The 21,000-nt window shown below is 37.0% G+C and overlaps 2 protein-coding genes across 2 annotated transcripts in view; both read right to left on the bottom strand.

The window, feature by feature from the left end:
- Positions 1 to 2,166: 2,166 nt before the first annotated feature.
- LOC143226627 (uncharacterized) lies at positions 2,167 to 20,996 on the bottom strand. Its single transcript, XM_076457839.1, has 2 exons — positions 20,582 to 20,996; positions 2,167 to 2,330 (listed from the first exon to the last, which is right to left on the bottom strand). Exons 1-2 carry the CDS (start codon positions 20,943 to 20,945, stop codon positions 2,263 to 2,265), a joined length of 432 nt encoding a protein of 143 aa, XP_076313954.1. The 5' UTR covers positions 20,946 to 20,996; the 3' UTR covers positions 2,167 to 2,262.
- LOC143226626 (uncharacterized) overlaps positions 19,491 to 21,000 on the bottom strand; it is a 258,963-nt gene continuing 257,453 nt past the window's right edge. Inside the window, exon 2 of the mRNA XM_076457838.1 lies at positions 19,491 to 19,839. The gene's annotated coding sequence lies outside the window, so the exon portion shown is untranslated. The remainder of the gene's footprint in view (positions 19,840 to 21,000) is intronic.

The raw sequence follows: 21,000 nt of genomic DNA, 5'->3' as shown, positions 1-21,000 counted from the left end.
CTTCTTGACACATTACAACATCAACGTTCTTCTCTAACCCTCCAGATCACCAGATATAAATCCCATCGAACATCTTTGGGACGAGTTGGAACGACGTCTGCAACGGCGACAATCTCAACCGCAGACTCTACCTCAGCTTGCAGCAGCTGTGCCGGCTGAGTGGACAGCCGTTCCACAGGATGTGATTCGTCATCTCATCGCTTCCATGGGCAGGAGATGCCAAGCAGTTATTGATGCTCACGGGGGCATACTCGTTATTGACGTTGAGTGACGTTAAACTTCAACTAGTGAGCGTGGACTCGCCTTTGCAGACTTTGGATGTTCAGCAGTGAATGTGGAAAGTTTCACACATGTCATACAGAATTACGCGGAATAAATTTGTTAACAATGTGTCTCAAATTTTGCCTTTTGCGATTCTTATTTTGAAGAGTATATATTGAAAGAAAGGTAAGAATAGGGATTTCTACACCCAATACTAAGAAAGACGATGAAGCATAGAGATATGAATATCAAACAATTAAAAGTTACGTGAAAAATAAAGATCTGGATGCCAGATTTTTATAAAAATGTGAAGGAGAGGTCTATAAATTTCAAATAGTAAAACGAAGAAGAATATAAGTATGGATGGGAAGTGGTGAGTAATACAACGAAGAATAAAGATTAGGGTGTGAGATATATAGAATGGCAAGAATAGATATTTGAATGTTAAATAGTTAGGAAAACATTCAAGAATAGAGACCTGGATGTCAAGCATTGAGTAAGATAATGCAAAATGGAAATATGAGGAATGAATACTTGGAAAAGAGTATGAATAAAGATTTGGATTTCAAACGATTAGCAAGGCAATGACGAATATAGATGTCGATGACAAACAGTTAAAATAAATGGAAAATATAGATTTGGATGCCATGCCTTTGTAAAAATATGATGAGCATATGAATTTGAAATAGCAAGACTAAGAAAGAATAGAGATGTGGGTGGTTGGTAATAGAAAGAAGAATAGAGATTTGGGTGTGAAATAGTTAGGTAGAGGATAAGAAAAAGAGACCTGGATATCGAGCGGTCGATAAGATAATGCGAAATGGAGATATGAGGAATAAATGCTTAGAGAAGGAAAGAATAGAGATTATGATAAATACATAGCAAGACGAAGAAGAATAGAGTTGTGGGTGGGAATTGGTGGGTAATACAACAAAAAATAGATATTTGGGTGTTAAATATATTGAATGGCAAGAATTTAGTTTTCAGTGTCAAATAATTAGGAAGAGGATAAAAAAAATAGAGACCTTGATATCATGCAGTCAGTAAGATAATGCAAACTGGTGATCTCAGGAATAAATATTTAGAAAAAAGGAAAGAACAGATTTCTAGATACAATACTTATGAAGACGAGAAAGAATAGTAATATGGATGTGAAACAATTAAAAGGTATGTGAAAAATAAAGAACTGGATGCCAGATTATAATAAAAATGTGAAGGACAGGATTTTTGAATTTCAAATAGTAAAACGAAAAAGAATAGTTGTATAGATGCGAAGTGGTGAGTAATACAACGAAGAATAAAGTTTTGGGTGTTGGATGTACAGAATGGCAAGAATAGATATTTGAACGTTCAAAAATGAATAATTTGATATCAACGTTCGGTTAGATAATGCAAAACGAAATGAGGAATAAATGCTCAGAAAAAAAATATGTAAGAATAGAGATTATGATATCAGATACATAGCAAGACGAAGAAGAATAAAGACATGGGTGTCTAACAGTTAAAAAATATGATTTGGATGCGATGTTTTTGTAAAATTATGACATGTACAATTCAAAGAGCAAGACGAAGAAAAATAGACATTAGGTTGTGAATTTGATAACACCAAAATGGAGATCTGAGGAATAAAATGCTTAGAAAAACGCTGTAATAATTGTATTAAAGTGTGTGAAGGAAAGTTTTTCGAATTTTAAAGCGAAGTTTGTAATATGTTGTTTGAGAAGGGATAGAAATACAGACCGATACACATTTGGTTATGTAAGTACATTACGGGTATCAACACTGAATTACAGTAACTGTAAATGCATTTTTCCTTTATTACAATGAAACTTTTACGTGGTGCTGTTGAATGAAATTTCATTAACCAAGGAAAACTTCCGAAACACCAGTTCTTAAAGAACGATAAAGAATTGTACAATTTTAATTGATACACATGATACAAAAGTTACAAATGAGCGAATGACACCACAATATTTTATTAAAAAGAGTTCATAGTTCTAGTTAATGACCTTCCGTTGAAGAGACCGTGCTAGCGCCTTCGCCAGCCTCCCGACGCCGACGTTCTACACCTTCCGTTGGAGACGGTGCTAGCGCCTTCGCCAGCCTCCCGACGCCGACGTTCTACACCTTCCGTTAGAGAGAGACCGTGCTAGCGCCTTCCCAGCCTCCCGACGTTCCGTGCTAGCGCCTTCGCCAGCACGCCGACGTTCTACACCTTCCGTTGGAGACCGTGCTAGCGCCTTCGCCAGCCTCCCGACGCCGACCGTTGAGAGACCGTGCTAGCGCCTTCGCCAGCCTCCCGACGCCGACGTTCTACACCTTCCGTTCGCCAGCCTCCCGACGCCGACGTTCTACACCTTCCGTTGGAGAGACCGTGCTAGCGCCTTCGCCAGCCTCCCGACGCCGACGTTCTACACCTTCCGTTGGAGAGACCGTGCTAGCGCCTTCGCCAGCCTCCCGACGCCGACGTTCTACACCTTCCGTTGGAGAGACCGTGCTAGCGCCTTCGCCAGCCTCCCGACGCCGACGTTCTACACCTTCCGTTGGAGACCGTGCCGTTCGCCAGCGCGCCGACGTCGCCACCTTCCGTTGGAGACCTGCCGCGCCACGACCCGACGTTCTACACCTTCCGTTGGAGACCGTGCTAGCGCCTTCGCCAGCCTCCCGACGCCGACGTTCTACACCTTCCGTTGGAGACCGTGCTAGCGCCTTCGCCAGCCTCCCGACGCCGACGTTCTACACCTTCCGTTGGAGAGACCGTGCTAGCGCCTTCGCCAGCCTCCCGACGCCGACGTTCTACACCTTCCGTTGGAGAGACCGTGCTAGCGCCTTCGCCAGCCTCCCGACGCCGACGTTCTACACCTTCCGTTGGAGAGACCGTGGTAGCGCCTTCGCCAGCCTCCCGACGCCGACGTTCTACACCTTCCGTTGGAGAGACCGTGGTAGCGCCTTCGCCAGCATCGCGACGCTGACGTTCTAAATCACCAGTCATTTGGTTATCGTCGGTAACGAATACCGTGGATGTAGATCGTTCTGTAGGATAAAAATGCAATGACGTGAAGTTAAAATATAAAAACAAAATTGCTAATAAAATCTTACACTCCATCGTTTCGACAATCTAAAATACGTATAAAATAACTAAAACTATAAACATTTCCTTCTTCTCATCTGCTGTTATTTATACAACTCGTCTTTGATGAATTTTGACAGCTCTGAAATTGCGCATGCTCATAAATATGCCGTAGATAGAACAGACCGTATGCATTGTATGATAAAGGGAGGTAAAGTTGATTGCTGGCCTCTTTCCCTATACATAGGTTCCTTACTATGTGCATATTGGGAATATTCTCTAAACAGTATTATAATTATAGTTGATTGCGCTATGTACGGATGGCACGGACACTAGTTTTAAAGTAATACAAAACTCATCTAGATTTTCTGATCCACATGTCATGAAAAGGTACATATAGTGTCTTACCTACCGTAATCGCTCTTTTATAAGAAAGATACACTTTCTATTAACTCATAGAGCGAAATCCTATACATGAGCTTTGACCGTTATGTTTATTATAATACTATGTTAAAGTCTGGAATCTATAAAATACATTTTACAACCAACTAACCCTCGTATATTATCTTACAAAAATAGTAAACAAACATATACAAGGAAAACCAAATCATAGCTCAGTCGACAATTAGAACTGGCTACTGAACTTAAAAAAAAAAACAAAAGGATTGAAACTGACAAAACACAGGAACCCAGATTTTGTATTCATAAAATATTGTAAATTATTCATAAAAGAAATATTTTAAGGTTGCCTGATTAAAAACTATAACGATTCTAATGAAATTCCGAGATAGCTATACACAAAGTAAGTGAGTTCCTAATATCAGTCATCCCTTAAATAATGTCTGATTTGAGATTCAGTAAAGGAGAAAGGATTTCAAACGCTTTTAATGTTATTTAATTAATAATGTATGTTCCATTATTATTAATTACTCCCTGCCAACGATTCACAAGCTTCTGAACGCAACTTCCATAAAATTGTTGGGGTTTGGAGGAAAAGAATGTAGAGAGGGTAGTTTTGAGATGTTCATGTGTTCCAAGCTCTTTTCCATCAAGAAAATTCTGCAAACTTCAGAAGAGATGATAATCAGATGAAGCAAATTCTGGAGAATAAGGAGAATGATGGAAGTTTTAACCAGTTTAGCTCTTAAATTTTTGCAGATGTAATCCTTGTTGTATGGGGCCGTGCATTATCTTGGTGTAACACAACACCTTTACGATTGACCAAAATAGGCTTCTTATCTTTTAGTGCAACATGCAAGCGCACTAACTGTTTTGACAATAGAAGTCTGAAGTAATCGTTACATTGAGTGGCACCAACTCAAAGTAGATCACACCAACGATATCTCACCAAATGCTTAACAAGGCTTTCCTAGGGTCTAAGTCCATTTTGGGCTGTGCTTTAGCCAGTTTACCTGCACTGATCCATTATCTGCGGCACTTAAAACTGTTACAAAATATCCATTTCTCATTCATCTCCAGTCACTAACCTGTCCAAAACGGTGAGTTACGTTCACGAGAAGACAGATTAGTACAAATGTCCACTCTTGTTTTAATGTTGGCTTCTGTCAAATCATGGGGAACCTACGTTTCATGAGTTGACACCTTTCCAAGCTGTTGCAAATGACGGTGAACTATTGAATGGGTTGAATTAAGCTTTTGTTGTAGTTCTCCAACTGTAACAACTCAATGTTCATCAAGTGCACCAGCAGAAAGTCAGGAAATAAACTCAACAGGACGACCTGAACATAGCGCTTTACTTAAGCTGTAGACACATCCATCTCCATAAGAGTTTATTTTATTGATGATCTGAAAAAGTGGACCTGGTTTAGTTTCTTTCATTTGTCTGGACAGGTGTATACACGTCTTAGTATATATTGTAGTCATTACAACATTCTAAAAAGACAGAAATGGTGATCCACTTCTGTATTAAATTTTGGGACATTGCTAATGGGTTAACCTGATATAAATGAATTATTTTCCTTCTGAAGTGTTCAGTATTCGGTGAAGTGGCATGTCCTTTTATATCTCTGTCTGGTTCGATTCCATTTTCAAGTTTATTAACTAGTTCTACCTAGCTTTTGTGTTTAGTGATTTTTCGTATTTGTTTAGGTTAGATACTAAGTACATTATTTTGTATGTTAGGTATTTTAAACATAATTTACAGGACATAAAATGCAAGCTCACATTATTTAGAGCTGTATTTTTTGTTCTAGAAAAATATAATACGGGACTTAAGTGTTGTAAGTCCAAAAATTTACTTACCTAACCGAGGGACAATTACACATTGGACAAATTGTGTTATTCTAGTTTAGAACAAACCTAAGACGCTACCAACATATTTGAAACTTTCAATATAGTCATAATTAAAATATCTTTAATTCACTAAAGCAGTAGAGAAACCCAGGGGTTTGGTGAGTCACTCTCAGGTGTTTGTCGAAGGTCAAAACACACACACTGTGTGTGTGTCCATTCTGTTCATTCCACTCGTATGATTCGTGACGTCATGCCCACTTGAACATCATTGGCTGCGGCTGATCACGTCACATCACTTGGCCTTAATGTCTGTGCTGCAGGGAACTTCGAGCGCTTAGTAGTCGACTTGTGACTGTAGTAATCGTGCGTCATTTTTTAATGTTTTTCCTAATCTTTCAAAACAGAAGGTGGTCGGACGAATACGTTTACAATATGGGATTCACGTGTATAACGGAACATGATGGAGGTCAGCGTCCTCAATGCATGATTTGCAATGCCAAGTTGAGCAATTCTAGTCTAGCACCGGCAAATCTAAGAGAACACTTTCTAAAGTTGCATGGAGATGGAAAATACAAGAATACAACGCTTGCTGAATTCCAGGTAAAGAGAGCCAGGTTCGATGAAAAGGCTACTTTGCCTGTTCTCGGCTTTGTATCCATCGACAAACCGATCCTCACAGCATCGTACGAAGTTTCGTATTTGATCGCAAAGCAGGGCAAACCACACACCATTGGTGAATCACTGGTAAAACCAGCTGCGTTTAAGATGGCGAATATCATACTGGGAAAAGCTGCTGAAAATAAGTTATCCCAAATTTCTCTTTCAGATGACACCATCAGCAGCAGAATATATGACGTCCTGGCTCATGTAGTTGCAAATCTGATTTCAAGACCAGCAAAATTCAGCCTTCAACTCGACCAGACTACTGACGTTTTCAATCTAAGCCAGCTCGGTGTATTCGTGAGCTATGTGAAGAATCACGAGATAAGATATTTTTTATTTTGTAAGCCTCCTCTTACAACAACAACTAAGGCAGTCGACGTGAAGGAACTTGTGGATGACTTCTTCAGTGACAACGATCATTCGTAGGATATGGTTTCTGCAGTTTGTTTGAACGGAGCTCCAGTCATGCTGGGACAAAACTCTTGTTTTGGTGCACTGGTGAAAGCCGATGCACCACACATCATTGTAATGCACTGTGTTCTGCACAGGCATGCGTTGGCAACAAAACCTTGCCTTCAAAACTGTCAGAAGTATTAAAAAATTGTTGTGGAATGTGTGAACTTTGTGCAAAATAGTTTCCTGAAGCAACGCATCTTCAAAGACCCATGTAATGAAATGGGATCTGAATTCAAGATACTTCTGTACCATTCTAACGATCGGTGGTTTTCCCGGGGAAAGGTGCTGAATCGTGTTTTTGCCATGCGTGTGAAATTAGCCCTGTTTTTGCAAGAGCACCAACATTGTCATGCAGATTGCTTCGAAAAATCTCAGTTTATTCTCATTTTGTCGTACATGACCAATGTCATGCTGGGACAAAACTCTGGTTTTGGTGCACTTGTGAAAGGCATTTCAAAAAAGCTACCGTTATGGAAACAACGAACAGAGAATAATCACTTTGCAAACTTTCCCCAGCTGGACGACTGTGTAAGTAAGATCGAAGATGTGTCTGAAATAGGAGACATTTCTGTACTCGTGAAACTGAAGCAAGCAATTATCATGCCCTTTATGAGCTCGCAAAGTCTCTCGACGGATACTTCCCCACCAGAGTGTCATATCCAGCAAGGGTGAGACAGCCGTTCGCGTTTAGTGTTGCGAGAGCAGTTGTCAATGATGAATACCTCGACGAAATCATTGAACTTTAGCAGAGCCAAGAGGTTCAACAGAAACTTTTCAGAACAACAACGCTTTCAACGTTCTGGTGTCACCAAATCGTAGCGTACCCTGTTATTGCTAAGAAAATAATAATCGTACCTGGAGATAATCATAACGTTTGTTACAACATATTTTTGCGAGCAATCCTTTTCGAAGATGGTAGACATAAATCGTAGAAAAGGAACATACTTTGTTTCGAAAATGATGTAAGAGTGGCACTTGCCAAGATGAAGCCACGCATTTCTGAACTTGTCTCTGAAAGGCAACAGCAAAAGTCACATTGATTTGCTGTAAATATTCATTGAGTTATGTTTTTGTTTTTATGTAAAATCCATGTTTTGTTGGTTTTGTTCTTTGAACACAGTGATATTATGTGTAACTGATGCATGGCTCATTTTGTGCATTAGTAAAATATCTACTTATGTTAAGTATATTTTATTTTTCCAATTACGAAGGGTTCAGTACCTCTAACAAGGTTAAGAACCACTACACAAAAGTAAGTAGACATTTTTCTCTGAGGTTTAGGAAACGTTCGAATCACGAAATATTATAGACCTTCAATTGTAACCTCCTAGTACTTAACCATTGACCGTCAACAATACTGAATTAACGTGTCTCAAAAGTAGTTTAGAAGATGTAATTTAATTAGGAACAATAAAATGGTATATTGTTTTAACAGTTTGTGTGTGGATATGGAAAATGTTAAATGCATAGTTTGTGAAAAAATCTCATGTGAAATATGCTCATTATTTTCTAGTTGATTGGTTTGTATCTCTATTCAGATGTGGAAGAAATCATGAGCGTATGGATACTGACAGCATTTAATGAACATTTTATGGAATTCGTTATGAAAAATTTATAAAATATAAATAAACTCACGTTTTACATATCGTAAATGTAAATTTATCATACCAATACTTTATTATTACAGTTACTTTAGAAGCTATCAATACTCAAGTTAGATATGCCATTAACGTTCCTAAAAACTAAAGAGAGTAACACTTGAATTTGTTTATTTTAAATTAAATTTTTTGAGATCCAAAACTAATATCCCAGTTTGAAACATCAAGTAGTTTGTAAACACTCTTAAACATATGGTGTAGCTTCAGTTGTTTCATGGTAGTTTAGTTTTGTTGAACCGCAGAATCAAAATGAAAACATTCTCACATTTACAGCGTATAACTGTATTAAAAAATTTACGAACTTTAAGAGGGTATGCAGTCTAGCTTTCGAAAAACTTTTTTATTTTATGAATCTGTCGATTTATTCATTCCAGGATGTTAAAATTGATAATTACGTTTATCTGCAATTACAAAGGAAGCTTCATGTACATCTCAAACTTTTACTCCTTTTAATGTCAGTTCATGAGTGTCTATTTGGTTAAATTATTTTTATCATTATTTTGTACTGGTTAAACAACGCAGTTTGGTTAGATTCAGTAATGTTTAGAACAGTGATGGGATTCAAATATTTTAACAACCAATTATATGTCGCGTTACACACCACAATTTTGTGTGATTAAAAATAACAAAAATATCTTACTCAAATAATTTATTCAGCATGCTTTAAATATTTCCAAATTACAACTTGATTATCATTAAAATCTTTATTCCTTCCACGCTTGAACCCGTTGTCATCAGCTGTGTGTATTTTCATAGCCAAATTTTTACTGGAAAAGTGGGATTCTGTGAGACTGAATTCATACAATTTATCAGCGTCTTTCCAAGGCAACAACTTTATCAGTACTTCAAAACCCTGGTTGAAGTATGTTTACCTGTTCATGAATTTTATTGTCATTTTCTTGTGCATTGTTTGTTAATTTTAAGCGAGCAAAATTCGTAGTATTTCTCATCGCCATTTGAGTTTTATGATACATAGATGGTATCACCAGAGATACCGAGTGTATTTTCATCGTGTGTGTGTGTTGTTGCATAAACAGCCACACTAGGTTTTTTGTGTACAAATTCATGATTATAGGTTTCTAGTGCCTTATACTTACTTCTGTTCCAATGCGAATCATGTAGATTCAGATGATAAATATTCATGTTGCTGGGGTTCCAATTCCAATGGTGATCTGCAAGCTACCCAAATCTTTAATGAAATGTAATAGTGGCAAATGTACATGTTGATATATAGGAGACAGTAAACTACATTTTTAATGATTAACTGTATGATGATAGATTCGACACCAGCCAGAATTCATGACAGTCAGGTGAATTTAAAAGCTAAAAACTTAAGCTACATGCTAAGAACTTAACTATTTGTTTTATTAAAAACAGATGACTACTCAAAAGACAGTTATTGGTGAGTGGAGACAAAGAGAAGAAATTCCTTCAGGTTTCATAAAACCTCCAGTGGTTTATTAAAGGCGTAAATTTAATAAAGACTCGATAGAGCTATTTTAGAAAATCTTTTCGCACCAAATATTTATAATTTCATGAAACAGGTTTCGTGTAGTTTTATAAAAAAATTCGTTAGAATTACAACCACCTGTATAAAATGTAATAGTGTTATATTCTACAATATTTTCCTACTTCATTTATAAAATTATTTCTAGAGTTTTCGAGATTTGTTTCAAAACTCTAATACATATTGGTAATGAAAGTATCAAGGAGTTTTGAACAATATTAATCTTGACTATATCACTTTTGCGCGAAATTATTTTTTGAAACTTTTTAAATCAAAACGTGTAAATTCTTTAGATCCTGAGTTTTGAAGAGTGAAACTCATTGTTTGGTATTATTTCTGTTGATTTTCTCAACTTTGATTTTACTTTTAAATTGTATTTTAAAACGTGGGTAATAACTGGAATTTATATGTTCAACCTGGTAAAACTGATGCCGCAGAACCTTTATGTAGCAATTTATTTTATTGGACATTTGGTGAAATTATTATTACCCTGTTTTCTATTTGGGAGGGACCGCTTAGCCAGGAAGATAAGGCACTCGACTCGCCATTTCAGTCGTGGGGCGTTATAATGTTAAGGTGAATCCCACTGTTCGTTGTTAAAAGAGTAGCCCAAGAGTTGGTGGTGGGTGGTGATGACTACCTGCTTTCCCTCTACTGTTACACTGCCAAATTAGAGATGGCTAACGCAGAAAACCCTCGAGTAGCTTTGCACGAAATTCCAAACAAACCAAAATCTTCTGGGGTGATTGGGGAGAGGGCATTTGTGAAAGTAACATTTTTAGTTATAGTATGATTGCATCTTATTAAATAATCAAATTTTGACTTTTTGTTACATGTTTGCATCCTTGATTGATCAAATTTGGACTGTATTAATTGTTTTGTTACCTTCTTATATCTTTTTCAATCAAAGTTACTGTTTTGTAACCTTTTACTTTATATTTGCTATCAAAATTCTGCATTTCGTTACACACTTCTACTCTATGCCTAAAACGTTAACCTTCTGTTTCGTAATTTAGAGTTTTTCAATGGAAAGTTTCTGCTTTAAACTTTCTTATATACCTTGAGAATCAGTAATTGACTATATCCCTTATTTAAATAGTTTGGAATAAAAGTTCACAAAAGTGTCTTTTTGTGTTGAGATTTTTAAAATTCACAGTTGAAGTCTTCTCAGCTGCTGGGATTTTTTGGACCCCAACACTTTATCTTCAGTTACCTGTTTGCAAATGTTGTTGCACAAAGAAATGGCGAATATTTCATTATCAACAAACTCAAGCGTTATCTAATGAAAAGGAATTATGTAAATTCATGTTTCCACTTTCTCGTGGTTTATTAAAAGCTGCGTGAAAGTCCATCGTTTTAAAGAAATGTTTAGATCTGTCTTTGACCTCAGATTTGAGAAATATAACTATCTTTTACTGCCAAGTAATATAGGAGCGACTGGTAAGGTTAATGGGTTTATAAAGAAAGTGAGTGACATAATCGTATTTTCTATAATGTAAAAGTTGTCAAGTAATGGTGTGCTGAGCCATTACCTGTGATCCTTCTGGGGGGGCTGCAAATGCGTGGTAGTTCAATAGGCACCAGATCTAGAGAAGTTACCTTTTTCTCAGCTTCATCAAATATCTTGTTGAAATTTTCCTCTGTTCGCAATACCCGCAATTGCTCAACTGTCATTGCAAATGCTTCAATCATGACAGATACTGTCGCTGATTTTGCTTGGAATGCACGATATTATTCCTCTAATGCAGCTGATGGATGCTGAGCCATCAACAATCCTAAAATTGTTTTCCTTTGTCAAATCTGTCCAACAGACCTTGTGCTTTAACTGCTAGATCTGATTTTTCATTTGCTAATTCAGACAAAGAATCAACAATGTCACTGTAGTGATCATTAGCACATGCAATTGCAGATAGACGGCACAACCAGCGTGTTGGACACAGTGAGCGGATGAATTTAAGTGGACCATTGTGGCTGTCTGACCATACAATATTTTCAAAGATTGTCTTGTATTTCCCTGACCTCTGAAGCAAGACACGAAGTTCATGTACCTACTGGATAGAATCTCGAACACATTCACAAGCTTCAACTGCATGCTGCATTATTAAATTAGCCTTGTGTGCTCCGCAGTGAAAAAATAAAGCTGACAGTTGCTTCTCTTTTATTTTTGCCTGGCATCCACTGTACGAACCACTCATGTTGGCGGCTCCATCATAAGTTTGTGCTTTTAATCCTGACAGTGGTAAATTGAGTTTACTCTGTACATCAAGTAGAGTCGAGGATATTGTTTCACCAGTTGTATTGGAAACACTGTACAAACCTAGAAATATCTCATGGACGTCAAGGTTTTCATCTACGTATCGTACACATATTGCTTCCTGTTCGGCACCTGTGACATCTTGAGTGCCATCAACCATTAATGCAAAGATTTTACTTTGCAGCACTTTGTGTGCTATGTTCCTCAGTATTTGATGGCTGAACATTTCCATTATTTCACTCTGAGCCTGGGGTGATGTGATTGTGGTTTTCTTTGACAAGTAGGCCGTCAGCTCAGGATTTCCTCTTCCAGGAGCATCATTAACTGCAGGAAGTTCCCTCCGTATCAGTATGTCCACGTAATGCTAAACCTTGACGCAGAAAGAAACGTAAACTTCTGAATATTTTGGCTAGACTTCTTTTGTATTCATCCTGCTGCTTCTTTTTCCATCACGTAGCTGGACAGTCACTGGAGTTACATCAAGTGAAGCTTCTGGAGATATAGCGAATCTGTGCTGAGAGGAGGATTGGTGTTCGTTGAATTTCTGTTTTGCCTTTATCCAGTTGCAAAAACCGGTGGATATGAAGGTATACTCGACTGACCTCTCCAATTTCCTTGTAAAAAGGCCTCTATTTTTCGCCTTGGCACAATGAAAGCATATGACGTTTTGAGTCTGATTGTCTAAGTGCAGCCATGGGAACGCATCAAACCACTTGGCCTGGAAGTTGATATTTTGAAATTTTGCTTTCTGTAGTTGTATTAGTTGTGCGTCTGGATGATATGGCTTTTCACACTGTATCAGTGGAGTGTCAGATTTTTCAATACTGCACAAACTAGTTTCACAACTATCTGGTGGTTCATGATGTGCAATAGTTGCACAAGCATTTTCAGACCCGTCCTCTAATGAACATGGTATTTCCTCTGTATGGCAAGTTTCTATTCCTTCGCTTAAGGTTGTTGGATTATCTGCATCTGCACTGTCACTTGTAGTACCACTAACTGACTTGTAGAACTGTCTAATATCGGAACCTTTCAGACGCATGCTTGTCATAATTCGAATCTGTTTCCCAGATGACTCAACAGGCTAAAATACAGCCTTTATTGAAAAACTCTAACGTACAACAAACGAAGATAGAATAGAATGGAAGTAGGACAGAACTGTACAATGTATTTAAGACGAACGCGCGAACCTCACAGTGACTACCCAGCCGACAGACCGCCTGGGTATCGCAGTGACAATAATGTGTGCGAGTTAAAACACAAGTAATTGCAAGTTTCTCGAAAAATACTTAAACAATCACAAATATATTATATTCCTGTTAAAACTCATCAAAAGACAAACACGTTGTAATACAATGTCTATAAGCACGTCTATTAAATAAAAACACGTAAACAAAAACTAGCAATACAATTAGAGAAGAGACTTCAGGCCGTTGAAATCGCTCCTTTTGTGTTCTAATTATACAAGAAAATACAATATTTTTACTATCTATGATAAGAGAATATATTGTTCTTTTACCATAAAGCACCAGCACTTTATTAGATGGCGGTGATAATCTGAAATTTCATGGATTATTGAGGGCTAGAAACACAGGTCTAATGAGCCCTGTTGTAAAATCGAGGCTCAGACTAAAGGTAGCGGAGGGTGTTGATGTAAGGCGCGTCTGGATCCGAGCTGCCCGAACCTGTCGTTAACTGTACACTAAATGTACTCTATGGTCAGCGCCTTCAGCAGCTAAGGAGGGTAAGGCGTTCGACAATAAAATCGGCTAGACATGCATAAGAACAAATGGCGTAGGAAATACGCTAAAAGCTACAAATGGCCTGCCAGATCTAGATCACAAAAGAATACGCTTGAGAGTAATATTTTCGAATTTCATGCTCTGTTCAATCTGTTGTGATAAAAATTTACTTTATCTTACACTACGTACAAGGCGTAGGTAGATTTTGTGATAGTACTTGCAAGCCTTGCATGTATACTTTGACCTACTGACTGATACTTGCGAACTATCACTTGGATCGAAAAGTTTAGAAGTACGCCTATATTAAAGATGTACATTTTGACTACTGATAAAGCCTACATCCAGGCCTAATTATGTAATTCGATTGGTAAGAACACGAGAATCACAAGAACAAACACACAATTTGTAGTCATATGATGCAATAAAACAATTCAACAGACAAATCTATAGGGGGGATCATTATATGCACCCTACCCCCACCTAAAATGAAGGGGAGGATGTATACCCTATACCCCCAGGATCTACGCACTTGTCCATGGGACTTGTGTATCTCTATGAAATTTCGCAAACTCTCACCATACATTATAAGTATTTCAACTGACAGTTAATGATTCAATAAAGGATCATGAGCATTGAATCGAACATGTTGTCATCATTTATGCGATAAAAATGTTACATACAAAGCTAGTTTTATTTGAATGTAATACTATTTAGTAGCAAAACAAATTAATAATCACAAAATAAACAAACACGTATTACGACTATAGGTTTGGAAGCGTGTGTTTAGGACACCAGTGAACATCGGTCAAGTTCCTTTCAGCTATCACCTGTCCAGTAGAGTCTAGAAAGCACAAGCAATGCATTCCCGATTCCTGGTCACACAGTTAAATGTCCCAAATAAAATTAAGGTCTGCCCCAAGGGGAGTTCAGGGTGTAAGGTCTTTCTTTCTCCTTTATATAGGTTAGCTAAAAACTGGGGGAAAACATTATCGTTTTTAATGACGCTTCCATACATGGCACTGCTAGTAGCAGTTTTCACATATTTGTACAGTAAAATAGCCATGTTTTTTTAAGGAATCGTTCAATAACATTCTTATGTATTTCTGTATTTAATCATCTCTTCCACAAAATATTAAGAGTGTCAGTAAAACATTAACAAAAGCATACTTACTCTGAAGATCCCGAGAGCACTGAATCCATAGGACTTGTGTATATAAGAGACAGTTCGCAACTTCTCAGGATACATTACAATATATCTGCTGACAGTTCTCAAAGCTATATTTATAAATTACATTAACAAAGATATAATCAAACCTTCAGAATTAGCAGTCGTGAAAGTTGGGTGCTTCTTGCAAGGACAGAACTTAAAATTCTACTGTATGATAAACAAAGGTTTGTTGTATGCATTCAGTTATTTTGATAATTGTCTGGATTTAGGATACCTAAGTGGGAATTTTTTATTGGTTTTTGTTTAAAATTAGAATAAATTGATGACAAAGACCATTATAATGTAATCTATATTGACTCTTTTAAAGTTAGAACAAATTGATGACAAAGAGCGTTATAAATACCATCTTTATTGTCTCTGAAGTTAAAACAATTTGACGAGAGTTGAGGGTTGTAACATCTCCATTATCTCTGTAAATCTTAATTGTAGTTAACGACACATCTTTTATCAGTAAACTTATGCTTCTAATCTTTACTTTGTTCCACAGATTTGTTTGATAATACTACTACCTTTACCCTTATTCTTCTGCGGTGATAAGCGAACGCAGACTAAGTAGAATCAGTTTGTGGTTTTTTGATCTACTGCACTACACGTGCACAAGGGTGTGTTATTTTAAGTAAATATGGCACCTAACAGAACATTTAAGTGTTACTTAATGGTCATGTGGGCCATGTAAATTCAAATATTACAAAACGGCAATCATGGCCATAAACATACAAATATTACGTAACGGTAATTCTGGTCATATAAGTTATGTACTGTATTTGAATTTTTTAGGAACTGCACGTTCCTGGAGTTTAGGATTATATGAGGTTTTATTAATATATTTTAAACGTGTAGTAAAAGTTTGGTGAAACGGAGAGCGCCTGGAGGCAACAGCTAGTACGTTTCGTGTTCAATAGATAACGTGTCCACTTTTGTTTCTGTACTGATAGTCTAGTTAATAATATTAGCTAATGTATCTAATTATATTGCTTTTAAAATACTTATTTATTAGTAAATTTTAGTTATAGATTTTGTTTCCCATTATCAATTTAATATAAGTATTTGGGACTAACCTAAATCTCCTAAGCTCGTCTAGCCTCGTGAGATGTTATTGGGATTAAGGCCGAAAATGATACTTTTTATAAAAAAGAACGTTAGACAAAGACATAAAATTGTCTATACTTATAAAAAAGGTTTATTTGTTTTTTTAGATTCACTCTAAGTAAGTAGCTTGCTTTGATCTTAAGTTAATATTAATGTAATTTGTATATTGTATGTATCATTAATAACTGTTAGCTTCGGCTGTTATAATCGCAATAATTAATATTTTCACTTTTTGGGCGAAATTTTCTGAAAAGAAACATTTATCTAAGCCTTCAAAGTGTTATTTTAGAATACCTTAAGATACACAAAGAACAACACAGTTCTGAAGGATGCGTTTTCATTTCCATTGTCATACTAAAATATTTTCATCTTTATTGAAAGTATGTCTAATTCGTTAGCATTTTGAGTCTCGAGTTATTTTATTTACAGGACTGGTTATGTAAAACTATATTATTCCTCAAAATGTACGAGTATAAATTGGATGTTCATAAAATGTCTCCAACTACATTCCAGGGTCACAGTCTCTGTTTTCAGTAAGGATGCCCTGTTCAAACGTTACTACTTGCCTGGTTGTGGTAAGTATTTGAGAATAATACGAATCTTATTTTATTTATTTGTTGTACCTTGCTATGATAGGTTTAGTTTTACGCCTTAGCTACTTGACATCTTTAATTAACTGGTACTATATTAACTACTTAATTTAACTCTTGTTACATGTAGCTTAAACATCATACAACTATTGTTTAAGCAGTTTCAACATCATTATTATTACCGTTTTGTTTTCATTCATGTGTGTGTGTGTGTTTATCACCAATATTTGTCGAAAACAGTTGGGTAGATTTGAACGAAAGTTAGTATACACTTGGACTATAACCCAACTTAGAAGTGATTAATATTTGGAGGGCCGATGTCAAAGGTTACAGCGAGTTCACGAAAAAAAATCATATTTGTTACCATGGAGACCGATTTTGCACACTATTTCTGTTTTATATCTTATACAAAACGAACGGATTTGTTGAAACCTTGTAATCGTATGTGGAATGTTATTACCTATTGTCCGTTGATGTTCATAACGAAAAACATTCAGACACGTTTTCATATGTTTTAAGGACCAAATATGGTCAACGATATTTAGGTACTTGTATTATTGTTTTAAAAAATCAATATTGTTTTATTATTGACTGAGTTAAAGGTATTGCGTTGAGCAGGTTACAAAATCGTAATTTAGAATGCATTTTATATACTGATAAATTTAACGCCATCCTTTTGTTTCGCGTTAAAACATCCTGTACTTATAAATCTGATTTAGAAACATTGTTGTAGAGTAGCACTTGGTTGAGTGAGGCCTGTTTCTTGGAAAAATAACGTTATTTAAACAAACCTGTTTCTTTTATAAACAATACAAAACATGGAAACGTACCAACTTGTCGGAATTAATATAAAACAGTACACTGAATATTTGGTTTGCGAGTTATTTTTATTCTCTTGGTAAACATGATAATAAGAAGCCATGACTATACCATTTCTTTCCAACTTGAGAATAAAAGATTGTTTAGTCTCAGTTGTTAAGTTGGTTAAGAATAACGATATGGATGTTAGATAGATATAAAATAATGAAAAAATAGATATATGAAGTTCAGATTGCACGACGATGAATAATATAGATCTGGGTGAGATGTGGTCGGTTATACAATGACGAATAGGAATTTGGGTGTGAAATAGTTAGCAAAACGATTGAAAATAGAGATGTGGATGTCAAGCAGACGGTAAGATAATGCAAAATGGAGATGTGAGGGATAAGTAGTTAGAAAATAGGTGAAGAATAAATATTTGGATGTCAAATAGTCAGCAAGACGATAAAGAATAGAGATGTGGATGTTAAACAGTTAGAAAGTAGGTGAAGAAAAATGATGTGGGAGCCAGATAGTTATAAAAATATGAATAATATATATATGAATTTCAAATAGTAACAAGATGATGAATGGAGATCCGATTGGAAAGTGGTGGGTAATAGAAGAAAGAATATAGATTTGGGAGTCTAATAGATAGAAGGACAAGAATAGAAATTTGAGTGTCAAATAGTTAGCAAGACGATGAAAAATGGAGACCTGGATGTCAAGCGGTCCGTAAGATATTACTAAATGAAGGTGCGAGGGATAAAAATTTAGAAAAAAAGGTAAATAATGGAGAATCGGATGTCAAATAATTTGCAAGACGATAAACAAGAGAGATATGGGCGTCATACTGTTAAAAGGTATGTGAACAATAAAAATATGGAAGCGAGATAGTTATAAAAATATGAAGAGTCGATTGATGAATTTCAAGCAGCTAGACGAAGAAGAGAAGAGATCTGGGTGGGAAGTGGTGGATAATACAACTAACAGTAGAGTTTTGGGTGTTAATTTGATAGAAGGACAAGAGTGGATATTCGGATGTCATAATTAGCAAGGCAATGAAGAATAAAGATATGAATGTCAAAGAGTTAAAAAGTAGATGAACAATAAAGATGTGGAAGCCAGATGATTATAAAAATAAGTGTATGAATTTTAAATAGCAAGATGAAGAAGAATAGAGATGTGGGTGGAGGTTGGGAGTACTACATTGAAGAATATAGATTTGGGTTATAGATATATAGAATGAGAAGAATAGAGATTTGAGTATCAAATAGTTAGGAAGAGGATGAAAAATAAAGACTTGAATGTCTAGTGGTGGAAACATAATGCAAAATGGAGATCAGAGGAATAAATATTTAAACAAACGTAAGAATAGATATTTCTACATCCAATACTAAGGAAGACGATGAAGAATAGAGATATGGATGTGAAACAATTAAAAGTTATGTGAAAAATAAAGATCTGGATGCCAGATTTTTATAAAAATGTGAAGGAGAGGTCTTTGAATTTCAAATAGTAAAACGAAGAAGAATAGAAGTATGGATGGGAAGTGGTGAATAATACAACGAAAAAGAGATTTGGGTGTTAGATATATAGAATGGCAAGAATATATATTTGAATGTTCAAGAATGAATAATTTGATATCAACGTTCGGTTAGATAATGCGAAACGAAATGAGGAATAAATGCTCAGAAAAAAAATATGTAAGAATAGAGATTATGATATCAGATACATAGCAAGACGAAGAAGAATAAAGACATGGGTGTCTAACAGTTAAAAAATATGATTTGGATGCGATGTTTTTGTGAAATTATGACATGTACAATTCAAAGAGCAAGACGAAGAAAAATAGACATTAGGTTGTGAATTAGATAACACAAAAATGGATATCTGAGGAATAAAATGCTTAGAAAAACGCTCTAATAATTGTATCAGAGTGTGTGCAGGAAAGTTTATAGGTTTTAAAGCGAAGTTTGTAATAGGTTTTTTTGAGAAGGAATAGAAATACAGACCGATACACAATTGGTTACGTATGTACATTTCGGGTATCAACACTGAATTACAGTAGCTGTAGATACAGCATTCCTTTATTACAATGAAGACTTTATGTGGTGCTATTGAATAAAGTTTCGTTAACCAAGGAAAACTTCCGAAACACCAGTTCTTAAACAACGATAAAGAATTGTACAATTTTAATTAATACACATGATACAAAAGTTACAAATGAGCGAATGACACCACAATATTTTATTAAAAAAAAAAAAAAGAGTTCATAGTTCTAGTTAATGACCTTCCGTTGGAGAGACCGTGGTAGCGCCTTCGTCAGCCTCTCGACGACGACGTTCTACATCTTCCGTTGGAGAGACCGTGGTAGCGCCTTCGTCAGCCTCTCGACGACGACGTTCTACATCTTCCGTTGGAGAGACCGTGGTAGCGCCTTCGTCAGCCTCTCGACGACGACGTTCTACATCTTCCGTTGGAGAGACCGTGGTAGCGCCTTCGTCAGCCTCTCGACGACGACGTTCTACATCTTCCGTTGGAGAGACCGTGGTAGCGCCTTCGTCAGCCTCTCGACGACGACGTTCTACATCTTCCGTTGGAGAGACCGTGGTAGCGCCTTCGTCAGCCTCTCGACGACGACGTTCTACATCTTCCGTTGGAGAGACCGTGGTAGCGCCTTCGTCAGCCTCTGACGACGACGTTCTTCCCGTTGGAGAGACCGTGGTAGCGCCTTCGCCAGCCTCTCGACGACGACGTTCTACATCTTCCGTTGGAGAGACCGTGGTAGCGCCTTCGCCAGCCTCTCGACGACGACGACGTTCTACACCTTCCGTTGGAGAGACCGTGGTAGCGCCTTCGCCAGCATCACGACGCCGACGTTCTACACCTTCCGTTAGCGCCTTCGCCAGAGACCGTGGTAGCGCCCAGCATCACGACGCCGACGTTCTACACCTTCCGTTGGAGAGACCGTGGTAGCGCCAGCATCACGACGCCGACGTTCTACACCTTCCGTTAGAGAGACCGTGGTAGCGCCTTCGCCAGCATCACGACGCCAACGTTCTACACATTCCGTTGCAGTGACCGTGGTAGCGCCTTCGCCAGCATCACGACGCCGACGTTCTACACCTTCCGTTGGAGAGACCGTGGTAGCGCCTTCGCCAGCATCACGACGTCGACGTTCTACACCTTCCGTTGGAGAGACCGTGGTAGCGCCATCGCCAGCATCACGACGTCGACGTTCTAAATCACCAGTCATTTGATTATCGTCCGTAACGAATACCGTGGATGTATAGAAGTCTGTAGGATAAAAATGAAAGGATGTGAAGTTAAAATATAAAAATAAAATTACTAATACAATCTTACACTCCATCGTTTCAACACTCTAAAATACGTATAAAATAACTAAAACTATAAACATCTCTTTC

Source organism: Tachypleus tridentatus, chromosome 9, assembly GCF_004210375.1.
Source record: "Tachypleus tridentatus isolate NWPU-2018 chromosome 9, ASM421037v1, whole genome shotgun sequence".
In the NCBI taxonomy this organism is placed as follows: Eukaryota; Metazoa; Arthropoda; class Merostomata; order Xiphosura; family Limulidae; genus Tachypleus; species Tachypleus tridentatus.
This window is presented reverse-complemented; position numbering and strand designations above follow the sequence as displayed.